The sequence below is a fragment of the Bombus bifarius genome, unplaced genomic scaffold (assembly GCF_011952205.1).
Source record: "Bombus bifarius isolate JDL3187 unplaced genomic scaffold, Bbif_JDL3187 scf7180000009125, whole genome shotgun sequence".
NCBI lineage: Eukaryota > Metazoa > Arthropoda > Insecta > Hymenoptera > Apidae > Bombus > Bombus bifarius.
In genome coordinates this window covers 3,272,436-3,299,155 of record NW_022884914.1, presented here as the reverse complement: position 1 = coordinate 3,299,155, position 26,720 = coordinate 3,272,436, and the positions used below count along the sequence as shown (strand labels likewise).

At 36.9% G+C, this 26,720-nt stretch overlaps 1 protein-coding gene across 2 annotated transcripts in view; it reads left to right on the top strand.

The window, feature by feature from the left end:
• Window positions 1-26,720, top strand: part of LOC117213646 (probable serine/threonine-protein kinase dyrk2) — a 267,253-nt gene that overhangs the window by 200,589 nt on the left and 39,944 nt on the right. For both annotated transcript variants that reach the window (XM_033459169.1, XM_033459170.1), the window contains one exon: window positions 14,898-15,053. In XM_033459169.1, the coding sequence (XP_033315060.1) occupies window positions 14,898-15,053 (156 nt within the window). The remainder of the gene's footprint in view (window positions 1-14,897; window positions 15,054-26,720) is intronic.

Below are 26,720 nucleotides of genomic sequence, written 5' to 3'. Positions count from 1 at the left end.
GAAAGTTCTGTTTCACTTGTGTGTTTACAGGCCATCAGGGCCGTCTCTCGTAGCTTCCCTGAGACTTGGATAATTGTAAAAGGGGTCTCCGCTAGTCGCCTCGAGGAAAAAGGGAGAAATTTTCGAAAGCAATGACGGATCTTTTCAAACTCGTTGCTCGTCTATTGAGCATCACCCGTCCGGTTTTCCAATCTGTTACGCGCTTTCTTGATTTTTTTTCTTCTCACACTGTATACTTGATTAGAGAGCTCGATCTCAACTTCCATTTACGCACAAGCGGTAATGATAACAATGTCAACCGGTACGCCACGAAGTGTTACGGTTTTCTTTTATATAGGGGAGGAAAAGTCGATCTGGAAATTAGATTGTTTCCTTATTGCATATTGCTTGCGCTATTATGATATCGTAATGCGTAGTTTTGTATGTTGTGAATAGCGAGATGTTTAATTATCTCGAACGAAGTAATTTCAAATCGTACGATTGAACTGCGTTGATTTTTCTTTTTTAATCAACACGGAACAAGGGGCATGAGTAGCACATTACTCATACATCTTGGAGATGCTTCAGATTCAAACTGGAGTAAATTTTAAAAGGGAAATCCCATCCCCTTATTTCAATATCGTCGTCCCCCTACTAGATTTCATTGTTTTCCGTGCTCGACTCACGTGCCAAATAATACTCCATCTCGCCATCAGAGGGGTTGGTCGAGTGTCTGAATTCACAGACGAAATGCGTTTCGATTTCACGCGTGTAATACTTGATGACGACATTCACGGCGGTGATAAAGTTTTACTGGTCATAATTTTCGGAAATGAGAGAGCCTACGCACCCAGGGATACGATGAAGTTATTTCAAACGATAATATGTTACTCTGAATGATCATATGATGAAAAGCAAGTAACCTCGTAGTATTAAAGTATCGAATTATGGGTTTCACGATTGATAACAACGAATGTTATCAGACTGCTATTTATTAACAGGCCAATAAACGTCGAACAAATGAAATACATAATTTCCGATAAATAACAGCCAGCAGAGCAGGTTTCTCTTCGCTTTGGGCGACAAATCGGATCATCTCGCAAACACTTTCATGAGAATGCCATTCGTGCGCCTAATACGTTTCGTTGCGTTCATATTTCGCATTGACCGTTTATGCAACTTAATTATTTAATTCTGTAATGTTCGTGTGATTTGTATGATATACCGTATTTTTCTTCGCCCCTCGAAACGTCTATAGTGTATGGTTATGTACATGCGAGCGAAACGCACGCGAATTGGAAACAGCAAGAGACGTCTATTAAATGTTCGGTTACAGTAGCGTGAATCGTACTTCTTGAAACGGCAATTGGTGTTGCAATTGATAATAAGTTAATAGTCTCGTTCGTGCTTCGAGTGATTCAAAAGGGGTATTGTTTTTTTATGAATGTGATACGTTTGACGTTTTTCGCGTGAAGTAATGACTTGACTGGCTCTTACTGGAATGAGTATTAGTCAGATGCTAACTTCCGATTATTTTGCATCCTAATACAGGAAAAGTAGTATAATAATATCATTATGTATATCTTCTCGTATTGAAATAACTTGTTTCCCATAAACCTACCTATTTATTTCACTTTTTATAGATGTTTTTCTTAAACAAATCGTTTACGTTTCCATCGCGTTTACAAATTGTTTATGTTCCCATTATATTCGTATTAGAAATAGCATTAGAATATCCCGCTACATGCTAATTGATGTCCATCGTCGTTTAATAATAGCCAGATGTAATATTCTGTGACCAAAAATACTGCCTGATTGTAGATGAAATTCTCATTGTCCTTATACGCTCAAAATAGCCAGACAAATTTGTAAGAACATTACAAAACATACCCAAACCTCGCAAACGTCTCTTGTCACAGTACATACGCTTCACTGATAGGATTTCTCGCAGTCCAGTCGCTGCTTTTCTCGGCACGAAACAAATGTGGCACTCGACGAAAGGCAAAAGGGGTTTAAAGTCGGTTCGACATAGCCTTTCACCAGTCAGCAATAAAATAATTCGCCTGGCAAGCAAACACTTGACTACTCCTCCCTGTCCTTTGGCCGCAACAGACGTCGCCTCTTCAGCACAGCCCCTTTTTTTCCTTCTGGTGCGTGCGCTCGCCAGTCAAAGCGGCCAAACGACGCGCTATGTTCTCTCTGCGTGCATACTACTGTATACTTATCATCTATGTACTACGCGTTCTCGCCGCGTTACCCTCGCCAGAGACGAAGGACAAGCCCTTCCACGTTCCCTTTTTCGCCTGAATCCAGCATGCACTCCTCCAGCCTCCTGCGCCTCGTGTTCGAATTTTTCTTGTAATTTAAGATTACAGGAGAATTACACGATAAGCGTATTTTTGGTGATTTCTTTACTTTCGCGTCGCTATATAAATTTATCTTAAGCAACGATACGTATAAAATACCTGAAATAACGATATTTATATTATTGTATGGTCTAACTGTAGTCGTAACTTTTGGTCAGGAGCCAAAGGATGTCAAACTGTTAAAACGTGCGATATTTTGCATTTTTCAATATTTTAACACTTTGCTGTCCGCATAAATTTACTAATAAGTTTAACCAGCAACCTGCGTCTTTTGATAGGAAAATTTCAAGTTCGCACACTGTACTTGAAGAGAGCCGGCTTGCACTAGCAACACGTCGTTGCCACTGGACGTGGAAGTGTTGATATCGTCAGAGAAATGTATGAAATCGTCTGTTTCTCGAAAAATCAACATTAATCGTCTGCTTGGCTACTGCAATTAGAAATTTACAAAAAATGAAGTTGATCAATTTGATTTCTCAGATCCTCGTATATAAGAACATAGAATGTACTTAATCTCAGAGAATGTTTGCAAAAATGTATAATTTTCACGCGTACAAACTGATGCTCTTTCTGCAGTCTACGTACGATAAAAGTTGACTAAACGAATACTCGAACTGAAGTGTCCTTTTGCACATCGCCTCCATTGGGTACGCGGTCAAAAACTGTTCTTCTCTTTAATCGGTCACGCTCCATCGATACCATTGTCGGTCGATCCTCTCTCTTTCGGAGACCAGTTTCAACGGAACGAAAGAGAGGAGCATCGTTGCGTGCCGCGTGCACGGCGTGCAATTAACTTACGCAAAAATCGCGGCCGCCCGAGCAAAAAGGTAATACCGGTTGACGCTTTTTGCGAAGAGGGCGCTGGCATATTGCGAAAATACTCGTCCACCATCTTCTTTCCTGCGTGTTACTGAAGAACAGATAAACGAGCTCCTGTTTTTCGACCGAGACGAATCGTGCTCCACTTCCGTTTTCTTTTTTCCTTTTTTCTCCCGTGTTTTCTTCTTTTTTATTTGAAAGCTGGTCGATCCTCCAGTGAAATGGTTTTAAGCACTTCGATACCGTGTAAGTAGTTTCCTTACTGAGTTTAGGTAGGTTTCTTCGTGGAGGTTTTTAGTGGCCGGTTTGAAAGATCCAAGAAGGTAGCGGTTTTGCGACTTCTTGATCAGGTATTCTGGTTTGGATTCTACGAAATTGCCAGCAAGAAATTCGATAGTTCTCGATATCTTGTTCTATGAACGATGATGCTGTGTGTTATGAAATATCTCATATGGAAATCATTTATTTGACAATAGAGATAATAAAAAAGATATATGTATCGGGTATACTGCAGTCATTTGAACGTAATAGAAAAAGGTATACGTGTGTTTTAGATGATAATATATCACTTTTACCACCCTGTTACAGAGATGAGAGTATTTCAACAAGTTTCTTGTACGCCAAGAGCCCAGGGCCTTTTGAAACTTAAAGTGCTACTCCGTACCCTGTGCTACTCTGTACAACGCTCTGTTTCTCATCGTTGATTATTAAATCAAAAAATCAAACGACGACGTGAACGAAATTGACAGTGAAATTAAAAAATTTATATTCAAATTTAATACTTGTTCTATTATCATTTTACCGAATTATCTATTTTATTTATGATAAATAAAATAAACGTTAGGAAACTTTCTAATTTTTGCATTTGGATCTACTAGACTGCATAAAATCGGTTTACTTGAACAAAGTTCGTCATCAATCAAACTCGATCGATAAATTCTCCTTCTTTCCTCATCGACCTTTCCGAATCAGTTACCGAATCGAAGCACGTACACGTTTCTCGAGCGCTAATTGGTCACGTGTGCTGGCCCCAGAAAAAATGTGAAGAATTTTTCGCAGCAACCGGACGAGCCATACCGTGTTGCAACGCTTTGAAATGGGTTAAGATTTAACCGTCTGTTGCTAATACCAGAAGCGGTTTCACCGATCAATGACCACCGGCTAATTGATACTTGTGAAAACGTCCCGACTAGGAAATCCTTCGTCGTGCACTTGCGTCAGTGTCTGGCGAATGTGCTGCTAGAAAACCACAAACGTAAAGGATGCGAAGAACTTTTACTCGCTTTCAAGAAATTGATAATCCACCAATGTGTAGAGATTAATTTCAGCGTGTGTTTGGTTAACATACAAATTTTATTCGTTTATTCTCGAGAGATTTTCTTGTTTTGTATAAAGCGTGTTCGATATCAAATTTTATATAGTAATCTGCTAGATCATGCTATCATTCTATTTTATTAATTTATTTTTCAAAGTCCTTTTTACATAATATTTCTTATGTAAAATATTACAAAGTAATTCGATAAGTTATGATGTTTCCGACAATCGAATCTTATATATTTTATAATCAGAGATTGTATTACTGCATATTATTGTATTTTACAGGTTTGATAATAAATGTACGATTACAGTATGTCGAATTCCTAACTTATTTTTTGATTGTGGTGTAAGGAATTCTTTGAACTGTTTACGGCCAACTAACAATAGATGATAACGTACCTTTAAAAAATGATAATAGCTTGAATCGGTTCAATATTAGTCATCAGAAAAATTTGATCTGAATCATCGTTAGTTGTTTGCTGATGGTATGTCTACCATTCTAAAACATTACTTGCCGATTTAGTAAGAATAATTAAGATTTCTGCTGAATCGTTGGAAGATGTTGCGTGTTAACCGGACGTATGTATAATTAATGATGTGCGTATCACCGTTGTCATTAGTCGAGTTGCGCGCGTTCTGCATTCTGGTGCGTCGGCCAGCAAGACAATTGACAACTGCTGGCCTCGATCCGAGAAGTTACGATTCTTTCTTGCGTTCCAGAGTCTAGTGTACATCTATTTCACGGACCACTTATGATATACTCGGTGAATCGTGTCTCGATTCCGTAAAAACCTCGAGTAGAAAAATATACGTCGAAAAAAGCAATTTTACAGACAAATCTTCGGAAAGATAAACAAATTGAAATAATTTAGAAGCAAATATATTCATCATGAGTAAAATTTGTAGTCTTCTTTCGTGTAGCATTATTGTAAAAAATGGACGTTATGCATAATAGTTGTTGAGACAAAGTTGAGAAAAATTTGAATAATTTCAAAATAAATATTTATCATTTATAAAATGGCTAGTTTCCTTTCGTGTAGTAGTTTTACAAAAAATTGGCATTGAATGTAATTGTTTGAAATTAACATTGATATTGTAATAACGACGAAGGAAAACTTTTTAAGAAGGACACTTCGATTTTGAATTTATGATTCCCCTTTATGAACTATAAAAGCGTAAAAAAAGTTACAAATGAAGAAGGGAGTTTGTATAATGGAAAATCAACGGTTCGAATAATGTCGGTTGTTTTTATCGAGTCCAGTTTGAAATTCTGAAAGTCTGCTACATGAATGATAGATTCCATCACGAACCAGGTACCTAAAACTATGAATACAAAGCACGCATATATAGCCATACATCTTCAGGATCTAAATTCGTTCCGATTCATTTCTTCTTAACTCGATTCGTTCTAAAGCTCCAACCGGATGTCTCGACGACCTGAATCACTAAATTTGGATCTACGTCCTCTATATAGGTCCAACTTGAATAGATGCAACATTTTTGACATCCGTGTCCAGAATGGTTTTCATTCTACTTTATCTCACCGACGTTCAATTACTCTATTATTGAGCCAACCAGACGCAATCTTGCTCTTGTCGACATAAACTCAATTTATTTCTGTAGAAATATTTTTCATCCGTCTGATTTATTTCAACGATACTTAACTGCTTCGTCACAGATTCAATCAGAACCAATTTTATAATCGTTTTAACAAAAATCAATTATGAAAAATCACAAAGCAGCAGGAAAGTCATAATTGATTCAATGCACAACGCAATGTTACGGTCTTTTTAACTAAGCACGATTATTTTCCCTATAAATAGTCCCGTTACGCCTATTCTATTTTGTTCAATTTAAATTGTTTTCAACTCGAGTACCTTAACCCAGTTTCCTCGCGATTCGATTCAACCGACTATATTTCCTCATAACACGATTCGTTTCGATCCAACTTCTCCGAAACTCTTTTCCATCCAATTTCACAGCTTCATTCCCATCCGCCATACAAGCAACACCTATCCTTTAACACTTTAACGATCCAATAAACCAGCTTTTAAGGTACATATGTACATAGCTATAAGGTGTATTTTTGCGCGAGAGATAAACGAACGCGCGGATAAACATTTTAAGAGCCACGAGACAATAACTTACGCGCTTCTCAGGCCTACGGGTGGGCCCTGGCGCCTTTCCCACCAGTAAAAGTAAGGCAATAGTTGATGATAAGTCGGTCTCACGGAGGTCAACAAGAGGAAAGCACGATCCTCGCTGTTTCAAGCAACTCATCGCCTTGTTAACACATTAGAAACTTATATTCGTAATTTTTATATTCCAAATGGCTGATTGTAAGATAATTCTTACGCGTACTGTAATTTTAGAAATCACATTACATTATTATTGAGGGAAATTATTAATGAGAAACTTGAATTCGTAATTGCCATATCCCAGATGGATGATTGCAAGATTGTTCTGTTCTTGTACATGCACACTGCAATTTCATAATAGTTGGTAGTATTGTTTATGTGTAATTGATTTCAGAGTTCTAATAATTTTTACGATTATTAAAAGTATGCAAATGTTTTTGGCAATGTTAACGTTCGTCTCTATTGACAGTTAAATACAATTACGTATATTTATTTACTTTGTTATTATATTGTTCTATTTTAAGTAATTGTTGTAACATATTTGGAGGGATATTTAAAGGTCGGAAAACGTATGTGGTTCTAGGATTAAAAGAAAATCTTCCCATTCTACAAATACAAATAATAGAATATGCGAAATATCCTTCCTAATTTACATTCCATGACAAGTATCCTCGATTTCGTTCTAATCGATAGTCATAGCTTGCCTTGGGAGTTTCAACGTTATCACAATTAATTCCGCCGAGAAAGGCGGAATTACTTCTTGTAATATCCTGTGTTCCGCGAAACGATATAATACATTGACCACGGGGGGTATCTTCATGTGCACAAGATTACGAGTCGCTTTTACTCGGATGAAAAACACCTGTTTTTACATATGCTATCGGCAACTTACTACATACATACATATTTCATACATACATTTCCTTCGATAGATTCGCACAGACAGATCTGAAAGCGGAATCTTCTCCAGATACGTCGTTTACCAAGCGTTCGTCGTGTTCGAGTCCAAGTGTATTCTTTGATACTTACATAGCAATTTCCAATGCACGCTGTGCTGGTTAAAAGCGCGAGAGTGTGGAGAATATAAAAATACAGCGAGAATTCCATCGCAGTGACTGGCGAACCGGCTTGTGGAATTAGAATGAATTTTAACGTTTGAGTTAACGAAATGTCGTTTATATACCTCGTTGCGATGGTGATCAAAACCTGTTAGATTCTCATAAATCTTGTATACAGACTGAGGATATTCAAGTAAATTTATATTTTTATAGATACAATTCGAAAATGCATTCTAGTTAGAATTTATATCTTGTATTATAATTTTGTATATTGTTACATATTGCGTACATTTTTGCACCTTTAAAATTTCAGAAGAAGCCTGCAGTCTACTTATACACGTCCTTAGTTTTCGTTTAATTATTTTGTTTTATGTCGATTTATTTAATATCTGACTTCTTCAAGAGTATTCTCCTTATGCAAAAAGTGTATCGTGCTTTCTCTTAGCTGTATTTTTATGTTCATTTATCTGTGCGCGGAAATGAAATTAATTAACTGTGTAATTTATCTAAAATTATTAATCAGATACATTATCAATTTGATACTGTAATGGTTATATCAAAATCACAATTTTGTTTGTTTATCAGCAGAATAAGTTTGACAAAATAAAAAGTGAATTTATGAAAAAATGTCTTAAAAAGATCGTGACGAGGGTCGTTTACAGCCACATGAACACTCGACCACATAGCAACCAATGCAAATTACTTTCTTCATAAATTCACGATACATCCAGGTTATTAAAGCTCCTCTTTCGTTTACCCATCTGTTGATGGTGTGAGAAGTAGAGTCTCTTCATTTCGTGGAAGCTATGTTTCCGATGACCTGAACATTTAAGCCCATCGATCTACTCAATCGTTCAATAATCTTATCTTCGATTTTAATATCGAATCGTCAGATTCCGTCCTTTAGTTTCTTAGAAGATTTAGTCATCGTGTTCGATGTTCACGTTTATCGGTGGTTTTAGACTTTTCTTTGTAACCCTTCACAGAGACGTTTCTTTCTTTCCAAATTTTGAAAGATTTTATTCTTGGGAAATCTAATATATTGAATACTAAAATGGAATATTTGAATACCATCAAATATGGAATATTTTTTTATCCATCGAAATACAGTATTCATCTCGGGTCACGTAGATATTCAATAGGACAAAACTGAATATTTAAACACTTTGTATATTTTAATAATATCGACCGGAATAAAATTTTCACTTCGGATCACATAGACACACAACGGGATTAAAAGGTAAGAAACTCGAAGATTTCCAACATACGTGCGTATCTTGAAAAAGTGAGAAAATGGTAGCCAGTTCGTTTCAATTAAGAGGAAAGCAGTTTTGGACCTCGTTTTATCGGTCCACCTACGTAATGCGCACGGTTCCGCAACGAAAATAATGGCTCTTTTTAGCGAGGAAGAATTTTTATCTCGGAAAACGTCGTTTTTCTTTACGAGAACAACGTGGAGAGGCCAGCTGCAGCTGTCCTAAACCTCTAGTCTTTGTAACTGTGCGAGTTGGCAGGTGTTGAGACGAGATACATCTGCTATCTTGCACGTGTCTCGAAAGGATTCTTGCTCTCTGCATGTTCTCTCTCTCTCTCTCTCTCTCTCTCTGGATTCTCTTCTTCGGAACCGAGTTCACGTGTGCGTAACCTGTATGCGTGCAAAAGCTGTGGAACCGGTGTGCTCTCGATCGGAACACCGTACATGGTGTGCCGAAAAAATTCCACGATTTAAATCACCTAGCCGCGCACCGTTTGATAAATTTATTATCCTACGTTTATTTGATACGCCACGTTCACTTATTTGAGAAGATACTCTCGGCGTGTGTCGGCGGGTAATATGGTAAAATGTGGAACCACAAATTCGGTTCGAATTAATGGGAGAAAGGAAGGATTAATGTTTTCTTTAGGTGAGATTACGTGTTTTTTATGAGCTTAAATGCACGGTTTAAACGAAGTGTATACGAGTTCTGGATGAAAGTCTTTTGTAAACGTTTATAGTGTTATAAACTATACTATTATAATATGGTATTATAAAATTGGTTCAGAGGATTGTACGGGTATATAAAAATGATATATTTCCAGAGAATATTGCGCAGTAGTAGCATTATTTTCTCCTTCCTAACGCGTTTAATGGTCAATTGATTTTGAACGATGTCTTCTCTGATGTTTTGATGAAATTAAATTCGCGTTTAGCAAATTTCGAACAACGCTAGAGTGCAATAAATATCAACTCGGTCAGGTTGAACTGCGAATTAATATCGATTAGATCTTTAAGTGTAATAAAATATATTCCTACTATTCCTACAATTTAAACGACTTTGGATTGAAACAAAATTCTTTACGTATAATGGGATCTTTCATTTCGATAATACAGCCTTAACATTCGCACAAAGAAGCCTTTTGATTTTAAAGAATCAATACTCCAGGTGCAACAAAGAATCCTTTGCTAAAAAGAAACGTTTGCCAAATCACATGGTACGGTTCTTTTCTGGATCATTGGCTCGAAAGCAACATATTCACGATTGTGAGAAACCTGGAAAGTTTCAGAGCGCACCTTGTATACCAACAAGGCGAATCTGATCACCTGCTATCGCGCGTTGCGCGTGCGGCCAGGTGTCCCAAGAAAAATGAAAAAACGTGAGAGCCATCGGAGATTAAGGTACGACCCTTCTCCGAGTTAATGATAGGGTTGCAAGGTAGCGCCAGCCACGGTTTTAGCATCCTACCCTTTTTTTTTATTTTTTTTTTCTTCTTTCTCCCTTTCTCTTTTCTTCCCTTTCTTTTCGGTCCAGTTTTCACTATATATACACATCGTGTATCTTGCGTTACGACTCTTTCGCCTCCGTTCAACGACTGACCAGCGTGTATACGCTCATCTGCTTGAAAGGATCTCTTGAAGAGATTGAATTCCTTTATGGTCTACTTGCAGCTTCTAGCGGTTTCACGACACAAAGAAATTATTGCTTTCGATCGGACGCATAGGTTACGAACGAAAACCGTGTGAGAAAGTTGTTTTTCATCCCGTGAAGGAATAAGCCGTGTAGCTGAAAAAATTTCTCTTTGATTGTTCGTTGGCTTCTTCTAATCCAAATTTTGTTCATTTAGAAGAAGAAAAATCAGAATTTCTAGTAACGAACGAATAATATATAGGTATATTCCTATTTAAAAAATGTTTGTGCCTGATCGAGGAAGTTATATTTCATCTTTTCAGTAATAATCTCGCGATTTCTCTTTTATTTAACCGTTCATCTTGTCAGTAGTTGGTATACGAATTCGATTTCGAATGTTAAATTCGACTTTTGACGTGTGCAGAATTGGATCAATCGCCGCTTGATATTTTTCGAGATTTGACTGCATTTGATTCAGTTGTTTGAAGTGATAATCAGATCTGCGGCGATTCCTTTGTGATTCATTCAAACTCAGCTTGATTCTCTCACAACGTGGTTCAATTTACTTCAATGCTACCTACGATGATTCGATTAAATTTCTCTCAATGGTTTCTTGCTTTTGCCAGATTTTTACATGATATTATTCTTAATGCAATGAAACCTTCAATTTGCTTGATAGAATATAATTCAACCGAATAATAATGCAAATAAAAGAACAAAGCTTACCCGCATCTAATTTAAAACTAGTTATGGCGATGAATTTAAATTCACTTCGATCTAATATCACACATGATCTCTCTTGATGTTACCTAAAATAATCTCCTCGCTGCATCACTCTTGCATACATCCATCAATATTTCTGAGAAATATTATGACGACAATGAAAAATGTTTTTCAATTATAAAAATACCAATTACCTGAAATACCAAATTCTCAAACTATGTAACTGTCATTATATCTAAAGCTTTGGGAGAGTAAATCATCGACGCACTCCAAAGGCAATTAGAAACTATACTTCACAGCCCATAACTATGAGAATAAAATATATATTACGAAACGAAAGAAACGCTCGATCCTTCACAACAAGAGGCAAAAGGAACAAGAAAAAAGAAGAAGAAAAATGTACATCCTGTAGTATGGTTGTTAATAGCTGCAGCAGGTGGTATCGACGTAATAATGGAAAAATGCAAATTAGTGTCTCACGCGTTGCATAATGCCATCCTGAAGAAAGGTCAACGCGCGTAGCCTTGCGGTTTACATAAAACGTGTCTGAATCGGTTGACGTCGCTCGGATGCGTCGCAGAAAACAAACGCGACTCGTTATTCCTTCCATAATTAAGACAGTACAGTTAGGAGGGCTGAGACATCGAGTAAAATGTTCTTTTTCTTTCTTTTTCCTTTTTTAATTGAAGAGCATAATCACGGGCTGGTCCGAGAAACAATGGCTCGTGAAAGCGATTCACGAAGGTTTGTCTGAGCAGGAACATCGATTGGAGGTCATTAAAGGGGACTCTTGATGACTTTCATCGGGTGCAGTCATCGGTCGAGTAATGTCTCCGTTCATCGTCGCAGAACTATCTCCCTCAAATCGTTTCTTTGTTTTCGATATCCCATTTCTTTTTCCTCTTTTTTTTTCTTTTTTTTTTCTTTGTCTTTACGTTTGCCAGTAGCGAGGAGCGAAAAGAGGCTACATATTTGGCGTGAACGTTGGTTACATTTTTGGTTATGTTTCGTTTTCAGTCAGATTTGATGCTTCATTGTATGTATGTACATACATTGTTTTATTAATTTCGGATATATGAAATGATGTTTTTAGAGAGTTGAATTGTCACAGAGGAACATCTCTGTACCTGACACCAATGAGACAATATTATAACCAATCTATTAGAATACATAGATAAGTTTCTAGAAAAACAATGCAGAAAATTTTCGCTGTTAATGGAACTGGAAGTTGTGAAAACAACGATAGGATAGGATATACGTTGTTCCAGCTCACGCATAGCTTGAAAAAAATACGCGAACAACAATGCCATTTGTCATAGTAAATATACACATCCTCTTGTAACGTGCGTTGACCCGTACACTCGAGTACCACAAGGTCACTACACGATTCGACATTGATAATGAAACGCAGGTACATCGAACTAATGTCACTGCTCCGTTACTTCCGGACGCGCCTAAGTTCGTTTAGCGAAACGCCGCGTGGAAAGCTGGCTCAGTCACCGTGGAAACAATACTTCATTGAAACGTTCCATTTCCTTGCCTTTACCGCTATAATCTTCTCTATTTAATTTGCCCTTGATCTACTGCAAAATACCAATAAAATATGATATTTTGTTAAAAAAAAATTCAAATTTTGATTCAGATGATTCACAATTGGAGCAACTTTCCTAGGCCTACAGTTTAGGAATGGATATTTCCTTCCTTCATAGCGTGGTAGTGTAGTATTTCCTACTCACCGAGAAAAAGATAAGAAATATCTAATCAACGATCGAGTGGAGATCGATTCGCTCTTTCATCAGACAATGCACCAAGTCCGAGGCAGAGTCTCCTTTCATGGATAATCGTTTCAATGGTAAACAATTAAACGATAACATTAGTCTGGGATGGTAACAGTAGTTAGCTGGCCTTCTATCGTCCTGTTTGTATTATTCCATGCTTATCGTCGTTCTATCAACCTTCCATCTAAGAGCCGTACCAAGATAACAGAGAATCACGTTTCCAGTACGTTTCGAACGTACATCCACGTCATCTCTTTGTCTCCTATTGCTAAATCGGTTTGCTATACCGTGACAAGGTTCAAATGAAGCGATACATAAATTAGAAGTAGCTGCGGGCCCTTAATTAACAGAAATAAGCCCGCTCGACCGGCCCAGCAACAACGTTCACATGAAATACGTGCGCGTTAATTGACAGAGAGCGAACGTGGATCTCTCCTCGCTGTGAGAATTAATGTAAATGTCACGGCGAGTTTTCATCTAGCGAATGAAACCGTTTCGCATACGGTAAAAAATCAAAAATGAAACGATGAAGATTTCGAGGTGTAGGAAAGGAACGGTTTGAAACTCCTCACGGAGTAATTGGGTAGAATAAAATGCAGATGAGGATGCAGAAGATTTGACGAACCTGAGTGAGCACACGCATTTTACACAAAATTTTATACATTGAATAAATTTCGTGTGTAGAACTTAATAATATTTTCTACTTAACACTAGAACTACCACACCAGTCAAAATGTAAGAAGATAATAAATCAATAAATATAAAGATATTCTATATTTTGAATAATAATTTTTTAATAAAAGATATTACGTATTTTTTTGAAGACCAGTCATTTTGTCTGATTTTGGTAGAAATATTTTTGTCTTAACTGTCGGTAGTTCTAGAGTCAATGGTATTTATATGTATATTCTGGCAAGATATTTTTCAATGTTGTAATATATTGGTATAAAACATCGTAGTGAAGATTGTTAAAATTGAGTATACGGATATTGGTACCTTTTTTTAATTATCTGTACGTCGATTTTATAATTTCAATGGTAGACCTAAAAGGAGTGTGCAAGTTTGCAAAATTGTTCTATTTATGCATTCTATGTATACTATATAGATTTCTTGTATGTACTGGTATCGAAAATATAATTTAAATTCGAATAGCCCGGCAAAAATTGTCAATCTTTCGAGATCTTCCATTGTGGCTATTACGACGAGAACAAGAATTCATGTGAATAATAAATGGTTGAGAACCGAGCGAATGTTTATGCCAGAGTAATAATCGGTAGCGAGTGATGAGTGATTAGGAGAATATAGCGTGCACGTGGTAAGAATTTGTTATGATCGCTATATACGCGCGTAGATAATTAAGAAGAGAGAGAAGCCAGTGTGAATCGCTGAAGAGTCGAAAGTTGTCACAGGAAAGTCGTATAAAGATGAAAGTAAGAGTTATATTTCAAAGAGACAAAGTTAGATTATCATTATATTTCTATTTTATTAAATATATATGCTTATAGTTTTTACCATTTTATTATATACATATAAAGAATAACAACAAATTTGATGAAACATTCAAATGAATAAACTGTTTAGTTCTTATCCAACGCGCAGAAAATATACGAAAGAACAACTCTGCTAAAGTATCGTTTCAAAATTTGACCAATAAGTAACGCTTTTTCTCCAAAGAGCGGCGCTCGTTAATTTTTCCTCGACCTCGTATTTTATCAGAGATGCAACGTCGACGGGTTCCAACCTCATTATCATAGAGAACCAACAGAAAAAAAAGAGAGAGAAAAATACGTTTGCCCCAAGCATTGTTCTAACGCGCGTCGATATTTCATTTCAGAGTCCTGGAACGCTGCACAAAGATGTCGGTGGTGCTGGTACCAAGGTCAGCGGAAAGACGGTCGGCGGTGTCGGCACTGCAACCCTCACTTCGCTCTCCTCCATTAATAATGCATCCAACACCAGCCAGAACAAGAATAATCCCGTATCTCAAGAGGTAAGTCAACAGATCAACTAATATTTAGTCGAAAGATGCGGCAATATTTTTGTGTCATCATATTTTAGTACATCTGTGATTGAATCAGATGTAGGGACTCGACTAGTCTCTGATCTCAACTACTTGTTATTAATGTTCAGAAGTCAACTTTTATCCGTACACTTTATAAAGAATCACCCAAAATTCCCAAAATATACCGACGTAAATTTAGGAAATTATTAGTCGAAGAATCAGAAACTGGTATTTCTGATGTTAAATTTCGCTGCGAATTTTCTGAACAATCCGATAATAGAAGAATCACTCGAAATCGTCGCACGAATTTCGTTCTAAATAGCTTTTTTTTTTCATGACACAGTTTCTTCTTAAAAGTCCCGCCTTTTGCATTCAGCCATTCAACAATATTCGGTGGCACAAGGTGACGCGTATAAAAATAATTACCCTTCGTTGCCATGCACGAAATCGAGTAACTCGCCTTGACTTCGACCGTCCGACGTAAAAAACTGGAACGAACCAGAAGTTCGACAACTTTCGATCGATCTCATCTTATTAATAACGTCAGTTTCAACATCGATGCCGAAACGAGGCTTAAACTCCTTATGTCGACGGCCACGTTTTGTAATTAAGTAGCATTTGCAGTTATTTTCACGCTTGCATGCTAGAAGGAATGACAAGAATGAAAGATTGAAACGAGTCCAACCCTCTCAAGATCGAACTCTATTTTAGCCCGCGAGAAAAATTGCTCCTTATCGATTGTGAACGATAGAAGCAGGTTTCTTGTTGGATGGTTTTTCAAGGAACACATAACGCACTAAAGTCTATGGCCAATTTTCTAAAAATATTTATTAATCATTAACCTCGGAAACACATCTCCTTGGGTAGCTTTTAAAAGAAGTAAAAAAAAAAATATTTATTGTTTAGTCGATCAATAACTTGTTAAAATATCGAATGTGAAAGGGTTAATAGCAAAAGTACGTAGTTCTTGTCAAGCTCTGTAATTCACGTGCATCCTCGATCGTTTTCTGAATCAGCCTACTTCCTCGCGATATTTCATTCGGTTCGATCGGCTAATCCTCCTCCAGGTCGCGCGTCGCTAGCGATTACTTCTTCTGGTGACCTCGCGTGGAGAGCTATGGTTTCCAGCATCTCCGGCGTCGCTTCAATTGCGCCATGTCACCGCCATTTGTCACCTTTAATGTTCTGCCTCTCTCCCTCTGCTTTTCTGTGTCTTCATCCCTCTTCCCCTTCTCTTTTTTGTCTCTGTCCGCCGCGGCGTTATGCGGCAAAGATGATCGAATTTCGTTGCGTGGCGCAAGTTGCGCAACCGAAGCTGACGCGACGCACGCTGCCGCCTCCTATCGCGCAGCATAATTTTTAAGCGCAGAGACAACGCCAGTCCGACGACTGCAGACTCTTATCTGCAGAGGCACATGCGACACCGTCGTTTGCCACTTGCAGCTCTCTACCTCCGTCTCACTCAGTATTATCGTGTTTCTTCGATTTATCTCCCTCTTTTTACTTTCTTTCTTTCTCTTCTTCTCTTTCTTCTTCGTTCTTACGCTTTATTAAGTTCCGTTGCTTTTCGTTTTTTGCGGTCTAGTGCTTTCACTGGTTTAGTGTTACACTGCTTGTGAATAGTAAAGTGTTTTTGCGAATGTTTCTCGACTTTCGTTTTTTTTATTAATTCGCCATGACCTTACAATTGTGTAAATACATGGCGTTTATCGTATTACAGTTGGAATACGTAGCTGCTTAAAAATAGAAGCAGATTCTAACAGGAAGAAAGCATCGGGATATCTCATGGTCATAAAATCAGTCAGGCGTTGAAGTTTATCATGTTTCGAAAACCCGGCGCACTAATTTGAAACACGTAGAGAAGATAAGAAAGCTCGAGTATGGTTTAGGACCGACGATATCGAATCTATTTAAATTATGTGTGCTTATTTCCGTATATGTAGTACGTTTAACAAATTTCTTTCTGGATTATACAATTTAGGAAACTGACTGATAATTTGGAAGGCTTGGAAAAACATATGATCGTACAAAACACATGTCTGTTGTAGTGTAAAATTTCAAATAGCAATTCACGATCGAATTTTCATAATTCGAAACTCAAGGTGGTTCGCGGCTACATCAAACGATATCACTGTTTTAATACTTTAATTAGCGACCTCACTGTGTCGTTTCCATCGTGATACGAACAAGGTGGCGTTACGCGTATCTACTTCGATAATCCTGTTATTGTATTTTCGGAATAGTATTTCGAGTTATTTGTATTACACCTGCATTGTCTGCTTTATCTCGATCACTTTGTTAGATGTTGCAATGTTTATCAGAAATAACACGTATTTCATACGTACAGTAGAAAATCGGTTATCTAGATACAAAATAACTTAGCTCGATAAAACGTTAATAATGTATCGGTTATCGGTTACCTAGAGTCTGAATTCTACGTCTAAATTCGGGTAAAAGGAATCGTTAATAGATAATCACGTACAAAATCTTCATGCTTTGATACTTTATAATACGTTTCGATCACGAAGATTTTACTCCATAATGAAGCATAATGAAATCAATTTTTAATTAATCAGAAATTCAAATTAGAAATTAGAAATTGGTACGTTTAATTGTATCGTAAGACACGGCTTAATTAATTGCAATTAATTCAATCGTTTCTAATTTCAAAAATTTTCTTGCTTTCCTTTGCCTATTTCAATTGTCTGTTTAAATTAAACAAACGAAGTAAGACGCAGAGAGAGAGTTGCATATGTTACGTAGGTAAACATCCAGCCAGGGAACTCGAAGTGTGCGGTTTAATCGAGGCCCTCGGACTAATTCATACGTGAATTTAGAAAGTCCATTGCCGGGATTTACATCTAATTGTTTCGCGGCTTGCGCAACTGCTACGCGAAAGCCTTAGTGTTCCGTGTATATATTGCTTCCCTCTTCCACTCTTCCTCTCTTTGTCTTTTTCGAACATAAAGAGAAATAGAGAAACTGATTCGTAACAGAAAAATGAATAAGGAACGTATTGGAATAGGATGTTGGTGGATTAGGTAACTGCGGCTTGTTTCTGATTTATTACCGTTATTACGCTAAAAATTCATTAGTAATATAATAAGTACTAATAATTATTAGTACAGTTTATCGAAGTTTGGAATTCACAAAATTTTAGAAAACTGTATCTACGTTAAATAAGAATTTCTGGAAATTAGAATAAAATAAGAATCTTTCCTTTGCAGTTTATATGTACATATTTTATTCGCTTCAAATCCATAGAACAATTAAGTATATGGGTAATAAGAGAAACATACGTCAAGTATATTGGTATCTATGAGATAAGGATTACTAAATTTTAAGCAGTCGTGAATTGATACTCGCGTGAATAAGAGCATAACGGTACATCCATTCCGATTATTGCTTTAAGTTTTCCCGATAATTAGTTTATTTTCCCTAGTGTGTATTAGAAAGAGTAATATATAGTAAATGTATATATATTTGATCATATTACATATTTGTATCCACGAAGACTGAAGATGTTAAACTTTTTACCTTTGTTATTTTTCCAAGAAAACGAGCATACCATATAGTAACAGGTAACGAAATTAATGCCTATACATCACGCGAAAAATATTAAAAAAAGTACACATAAGACATTAATTAAAATAAACAATCGCGATCTACACACAGAAAGCTATAGCGAAGAAAATCCATATGCTTAATAATCGTATTATCGGTCGAGTGAAATTATGATTTCTCGATCAACGAGTATATCTAGTCGAGTCATTAGTAGCGTATTTGCTTTTTCCTCGAAATCCATCGTGTCATTCACGTACAATTTTCCTTAGCACGGAGAACTGCGTGGCGTAACGATGATAAGACCGCACGTTGCCCACCGCAGATTGAGCAGATTACGTAGACGATGGAGAGGGACTAATCGGAAAGTTGTCTCCTTGAGATGTCGGACTGATCCGTCATGCGATTCTCTTTTGTCTATTCGTGACCGTGTAGTTAGATCGTACTTATGTAAACGAGCAAAGATATTTTGTTTCTCGAGGTAAAATAACAGGTTACTTACGTTCGTAAGAGTATTTGCAGTTGGTTTGCACGTTCTCCGTAAGGTTGTACCAATTAGGAAAAGCTGCATTTTTCAAGGGAACTCCGCTTTTACCGACAGAACCGCGTTGGTCAAGGATCAGCAGTTTTGTAAGCGGAATTGACATACATATTTATGCACTTTCTACGTACCACTGAGTGTAGTTAGATGGACACAGTTTGATGTTTTGCGAAGCATGGACCGTGGTGCTATGAATTAAAAAACAGATTTCTTTTCTTTTTTTACTTGGTTCATTTCAACGCAATGAATCTCTATCGCGTGTATATACTTTTCATATTCAATCGTATAGCCATAAAATGAAGAAGCTTAGGACAAAAACGTCCCTTTCTTTGGTCAAGCGAAAGGATACTTTAGCTTCTTTTATCTTCAATATTTTTAAACAAAATATACATCATCTTACATAATTCCCATAAGCCTACCAGTAATTATATGCAGAAAAGTCATGCCCAATTAAATCAGGAAGTTGTAACCTCGTGACCAAAGCTTTTATAAAACCGTTTCATTTTCATTCAATGATAAGTCAAGGCATTATTATTTAAAGTATGGTAAACTTTGACAAGTACTGTATTGTTCTAAAAGATAATGGTACGTCACTATCGTAACTACGTAAATCAAGAGATTTAAAGTATAATACGTAGGTACGTGATTACGTAACTTGCAAGTTATATATCGTTATAGAGGTTTAACGTTTCTTACTTAATGAAAGAAGTAAGGAGCACGGTGAATCGTGGTTTAATGCGCGATTAGCTTGAATCAATGAGTCATTGAAGAATTTTTATCCGGGTTTCGAAATCCGTCAACCAGCTGTAGAAGTGCATCGGCGCTCATTCTCAGCGACAAGGAGCGTATTATGCAATGACGAATGGCTTATTCGGCGTGTCAGCGAACGATTGTTTCGCGAGTGTCGCTTGCAATCCCTGGAATATCGGATGTTATTGCCGCTATTACGTGTAACACCGGATAATTTTTATATCGGTAACGTTTAAACGATAATGAAACATAAACAAGAAGAAATGACTGTCCCCAAATAAAGAATACGTCACCGATGATAAAAGTTAATACTTCGACGTCGATCGAAACAGCTGAATTTATATCTTGCTTTTTCCAACGAGTGGTATAATTGATAGAGCTTGATTCCTGATAGAGATTCGATGAAATATCGATGTCAAGGCAAGGGAAATTAATCGTCTCGATAGAATCGATAGAAGTAATTTTTTTTAACGATGCTGAATCTGATTAACGTTCTTGTGCAAACAGCGACATTTAATCAAGGATGTTCTAATAGATTATTTCTAGTAGTTTATGTGAGTATAGCTAATCTTACCTGACTTGATATTATTGGATAATGGTGTAGCTATATATCTATTTTGTTGAATTTTTGATATTTCAAGATTGTTGTCAAGATTATTAAGAGGTTTATATTGGATTGGCAACTAAGTAATTGCGGATCTTTCATTAGGCAGGTGTTGACAAAATCCGCAATCATTTAGTTGCCAACCCAATAGTACGGTATATCGTGTGAAAAAAAAATGTGAATATTTGTTAATTCGTCTAATTGGCTTTGGATCTACGTTGGAATAATTTTGAAATGAAAGTTGCAGATTACAGCTTCTCTTTCAATTCTAGGTACATATTTATCATAAGTTATAATATGCTTAGTAAATAGAACGCCGAGGCTAGATTACGAGGTATCTCATTCTTGACTTCGAATGTCCACTGAATTGAAGGTAAATTGGTATAATTGCTAAATTAGCTTAATAATTTTGCTCTAACCACTACCTTTCGCAAGAAAAGGTATGCGAAATACCCTTATGCAAATAGAAAACAAATTCGTTAGACAGTAGAATATTTAAGAAAATCTCTTGACTAGAATCTAAGATATTAACAAAAGTTCTAAGAACCTTCCAATTTTAAACCTCTTATCATACAAGGTATCTTTACTCAAAACACTATTTATGAATAATTGATACCATCTCTGATATATAATTACAGATTATCTACTCGATTTCATAATTTATTACAGTAGGATGTGTTAAAAGACATCTGTGTTGTTCATTGCAAAAGGATATTTTACCGAAATAAAACGAATAATAACAAAAGACACGATTGAAATACGTACTACCGTAATAATATTTGTGTCAGCAATACGCAAAAACTTACTCGAATATTTACTTTCACAAACTGCTGAACAATTGCACAAAAACCAGACGATTTCATTTTTTTACATTCACCAAGTCACCTTGCCCATTTACCATAGTGGGTAGAAATGACAGGATCATCGAACGAAATGTTTCTTTCTCTTCTAATCCTACCATCGATACAGAGTCACTAAACGTTTTTACCACGGTGAAACTTTTTATTGTACGCTAACAAGGAATGTAAGTACACGGTGAAATATGTACACTGGAGAGACGTCGCCTTAATAGACTTGTGTTTTACGCAGTGTGTCATGAGCGTCATGCAAGCATAAGAAGGCTTTGCATAAACCATAAACGTGGTGGCGCAGGCGGTGTAACTCGATCGGCTGGCATTGTATCTCGGATTTCGCGATAGCATAAATATGCTACCTGCGGAGCGGGCCCGATGTTAACGATCCTAAGGAAAAGTAACATAATGCCGGCCAATTCAGCGCACCGGTAAATCCTAACTGCGACGGACATTTTTCGACAACGATGCCCATCGTCTCGTTTAACCTTTGCACCGCGGTTTCCCAGTTCTTTTAACTTACGCAGTGTTACGTAAAAGCAATACGAATGAATATTGATAGGCGATGGAAAGATATTTTCAAATGACGATCGTTTTATGCGTCTTTCTTTTTTGCTATAGCAATATCGTATTAAATCTTGGGAAAGTTTCGATATAAGATTTCCGAATTTTGAAACAACAATTTTATCGCAGTTGCATCGTAGTAAAGTTAAATAATCTTTTCATATAGAATTTCTTTGTGAATTAGTAAAATTCAAGTTGAGTTGACTCACACGACGATGTGTTAACAACGTACACGTAGTAACAAACGATGAAAGAGTTATTTTCAAATAGCGGGTTTATTGTAAAATTATATTCTATATTGAATCGTGAGTTATTTTGAATCACGCGATATCACTAATACCATAAAATACTATTAATAATAACGCGGTACTTTTAAGTACATTATGGGCACAAATAAGCAAATTTCCATAGAACGAAATAGTTTTGCTGTTACTAAACGATTAAGTTTATGACTTGGAAAGCAGTTAACGAAGTTTAAGAACAATTTAGCGACGTCAAATTGTAGAAAAAAAGGCAATTAGTACGAGGTACGAGGTGTCCATTAGTCAGCGGACAGTGTTGAAAGTTAGGTTGTTAAAGTGCAGAGGTTATTAGAGTATCATGAATAAAGATGAAAGCAACTTAGAACTAAAAACTTTGATGACATTAGAAAACTTTCTGTTGTTTATTTCTTTAGAAAAAAATCCCCATGGAGTCGCATTAATCTTTCTCGTTCTACAAAAAGTGGTAACAAAGTACACGCTGGGTACATCGAGTTGTCTTCTTTGTTTGTTCATTAAAATGAAAAAAATATAAAATAAAGTGTATCACACGACATGTAATAGCTCTTTGCGACTTTCTATTATAATAAAGTTTAAGTATAATTTTAAACACAAAATACGTCAAGTACTAGAAAGCTCATTTGAGAAACTTTCTAAAATGAAGAAGAACCTATAGGTCTCTGATAAATATTCATACACCTGGCAAGTGTATTTTCTAGTCAAATAGTTGAGCTATTACAAGATTTCTATCTGTTTCATGAATATAAAAAGGCAAAGTTCTTCGCGAGTCATTATTAGAAACCATTAAAAACCATAAGCCTAGAAACCAGATCAATTCAAACATAGGTAACGTTAAATGATCGGAACTAAAATTCCCCATTGCAATTTATCCGATTTGCCATTTTCCCTTGCGCGTCTATTTTCTAGAGAGCTGGTCGATTAATATGATATAACGAGAATAAATTTTGATCGCGAATTAACTTAGTACGTCTCACTGTTCCGGTAACGCGTTTCCTAACTCGAAGCTCGCTTTTGTGTAAACAAGTTACGGTAGCTAGTGACTGACACGAGAGACGATTACGAAAATCGTTGGCCAATAATTTACGTTGCGCTCCGGTCGGATTTCCACCTAAACTCTAAAGTAGTGCATAACTTCAGAATCATTGATATAATCGTCGAGTTAAATACTACGTCGTTGCCACGTACTCGCAGAGAAGATACAACGACACACTTTTCGCGGCAAAACAAAAGGTTTCTCGTGTGAGCATAAGCTAAAACTCGTGGTATTATTCATTGGACGAGGTTTGTAACGCGTGTAATCATAGTTTGCGATACGTTGAAGACACGTTACATGAAATTGTGCGAAGAGAAACGTCTCGCAATTAATCCTCCGTGCTGTGGATATCGCAGGCGCATTAATCACGAAGTTAAATAGACTCGTACAAGTCACGGCTCGTTTAAAAATTTTGCAATACTCGTTCTTTCTTTTTTTTTTTTTTTTTTTTGCTCTCACGAAGCAAACGAGCTCGTCAAGTAGTGCGTTAAAAATCGTAGGGCCGCGCGTAAAAAACTGCATTGCAATTGCCCATATGAAAGTATAATTTTGACATAGAAAGCGCTCAACACGGCTGTTTAATCGTTTTCCTAACTTTTCCTCTTTGTCTCGAGGATCCCAAGGTTAGGGATTATGAATCGCGTTTCCTTCCGTCTTTGATGTCTGATTTCTGTTTACTTGGGAACAAGGAACAATGATATTAGGATATTTCGTCTCATGTTTCTTAATTAGTTGATCGTTCGTAATTGATTGCACGCGTAACACGAAGATTTGAAAAACAAATTGTGCCTTATAAATAAAAAACAATATTGAATACATACATTTAATTAATATGAAATTTTATTTTTCAATTCTTATTTACAATGAAAGATAGGCGACGTTGTAATAACTGAAACAGTTACCGCAACAAGGATAGTAATTTGAATATCAATCAGTAAAAACCAACTGAAAATGAAATTATTTTTCCAGACATTCGTAGTCGATTAACATTCGTATTTTAATAAACTTTCGCACTTTTGAACACGAAACCTGTACCTACCTTTCCATTCCAATAAATACAATTTAAATTGAAGTTGCCTTATTGCTGCAAATTCCACAATTTAATCGCAAGTCCTACAGGCGTCGAAATTTTTAATTGAAAACGCCACGGTACAATCGAATTGTTATATCAATTAATACTTTCAAGTGAATCTATCGCCACAATCAATCTGAGAATCGAAGCAACAAGTGCCGTAAACTTTAATCAACAACATATGAAGCATAATAGAACTATAAAACGTTGCAACGACCCTGAATGCTATAACATTCATCGATGTCATCGTTGATGGAGAATCCACTTTCCGACCACGCCATATCTCTTCTACTTATAATACATATATCGCGCATTAGAATCGTGCAAGCTTTCAAACTTAATCTCCAGCGATAGACACGTTGCAAGCTCGTTTTCGTGCCGTCGATACGACCAATTGTGTTTCAGGCAATGAGGTTCAACGAGTAAGTAAATTACAGGCGGAACCAATACGTAGTGAAGCGTGAGCCTGACCGATAGACATTGCCTGCGGCAACGTTTGAAAATCACGGCCAACCGTTGCGTTGATTAACCGTTTCGCCGTGTCTGTTCGTCGAATTCCGAGGTCCTTGGAAACGCATAACGCACACAGACGTTTTCACCATCGCCTACACTCTGCACAATGTGTGTCTCGGTGTCTCCGTGTACACGGCCGTGCCACGCCATTATACCGTTATCCTCATACGCACTTTGACTTTATGCGCCCGTGCATATGTGGGTCTCTCGGGTGCGCTTATAGCTATGCTAATGGAGATATCCATTTGTCCAGGCGATTATAAGGCCGAGTATACAGCGTCGTCGGGCGAAAGCCCACGACACCACGTTTCTCGGCTTCTTCGTTGAAGACACTCTATGGCTATTTGCACGCGTGAAGATACGCGTGTAACGATGTACGTATGATAGATATCGACGATGAACGCATGATAGATATCGACGATGTACGCAACGGTTTTCAGTTCGTGGTACAATCGAGGTCAGCGATGTTCTACGGTTCAAAGTAAGGCAAAAATCGAGAATGACGAAGTTGCGTGGAGGCCTTCAACCTCGAGAAAATCAGAATTGAACAGCTGCGAATTTATATGGAAATTTTAACTACGCAGGAATGGACAATTGACGGGGGATTATTACGCGTGTGAAAATAAGTAAGAAACGTAAATTGAAATTTTCATTGGCTTAAAAGACATTGTTTTGAAGAGAATGGAGTTTCAATATGCTTGGGCAAGAATTGATACACGCTCGGCAAATATTCTAATTCGATTTTCTCCAGAACGTGGTCTTATACGAAACAAAATTTTATAGCTAGGAATAAATTAAAATTCACCTATCTGAAATTCATTCACTTTCGTCAATTTCTAATTTCATGGACGTAGAAGTATCTGATTAAAGGATGATTCGGTTATCAGATTAATTAAGAAACAAACAAGTGATCAACGCTCGTTGTCAACCGCCTTATTAACTGGATACTGCATTGCACGAGTATCTTCCTGTGTTTTACAATATGTACTTCTGATTGCGTATCTCATCATGCATCTTCCTGTGGAAGTAGCCTTAGGCTCGTTGTCGGCTATACTTACATGGATCGGCTGCATCGTTTGCGGTTTCCTTTACTTTATTTGACGCTTAGTCAAGCGTCGGCTGTTCACGTGTAGCAACGACAAATCGAGGAAGAAGCTTTCCTCGAGCTAATCAATTTCTGCCTAGCTACTCTTATCATCTGGTATTATGCGATCATATACGATTTTTAGCGAGTTGAGCAATCGTTTCGAATCCTCAGATTTGAAAGTAAATTACAGAGAGAAAGAGGGGAGAGGGGGGAGGGGAGAGCCGATTAAATCCGATATGCGAATTTTGAATAAATAAATTCGGATTGAGTAGAAGATGGGATTGTGAAAATAAAACCGAGTTACTAAAATTAACCGTTGATTTCGATCACGAAGTTTGCCAGATTGCCAGGCCTTGAACATGATCCTTGAGCGCATGGCAACAGGGAAGCCCTGCAGATTGCCGACAGAAATATGCGAAACAGAATTACCTGTTATACAACAGTGTACAGGAAATCCGTTGTTAAACTTCGCGGCTTAGTAACTAAATATTAATCTCCTTAGTGTCAATTTAAAACTCGGATGAAGCGTAAAGTAGTCGAGAATCAATTTGACAAGCCTCTTCGACGACTGCCCGTCGATAAACATCTCTTTGAAAACCATTGACAGTAAAAATATACAATTGGGTTTCGTCATTAACCCACTACGAACCATGTAATAGCTTCTCTATGTTATAAATATATCATTGAATTACGCTACACACCGTTAAATTTCTTTAATCTATTAGGCGTCAATGTTGTGTCAACGCAACATATCATTCACAATGTTTTTATTCGCTTAATATTATTTTTGCTGTTATT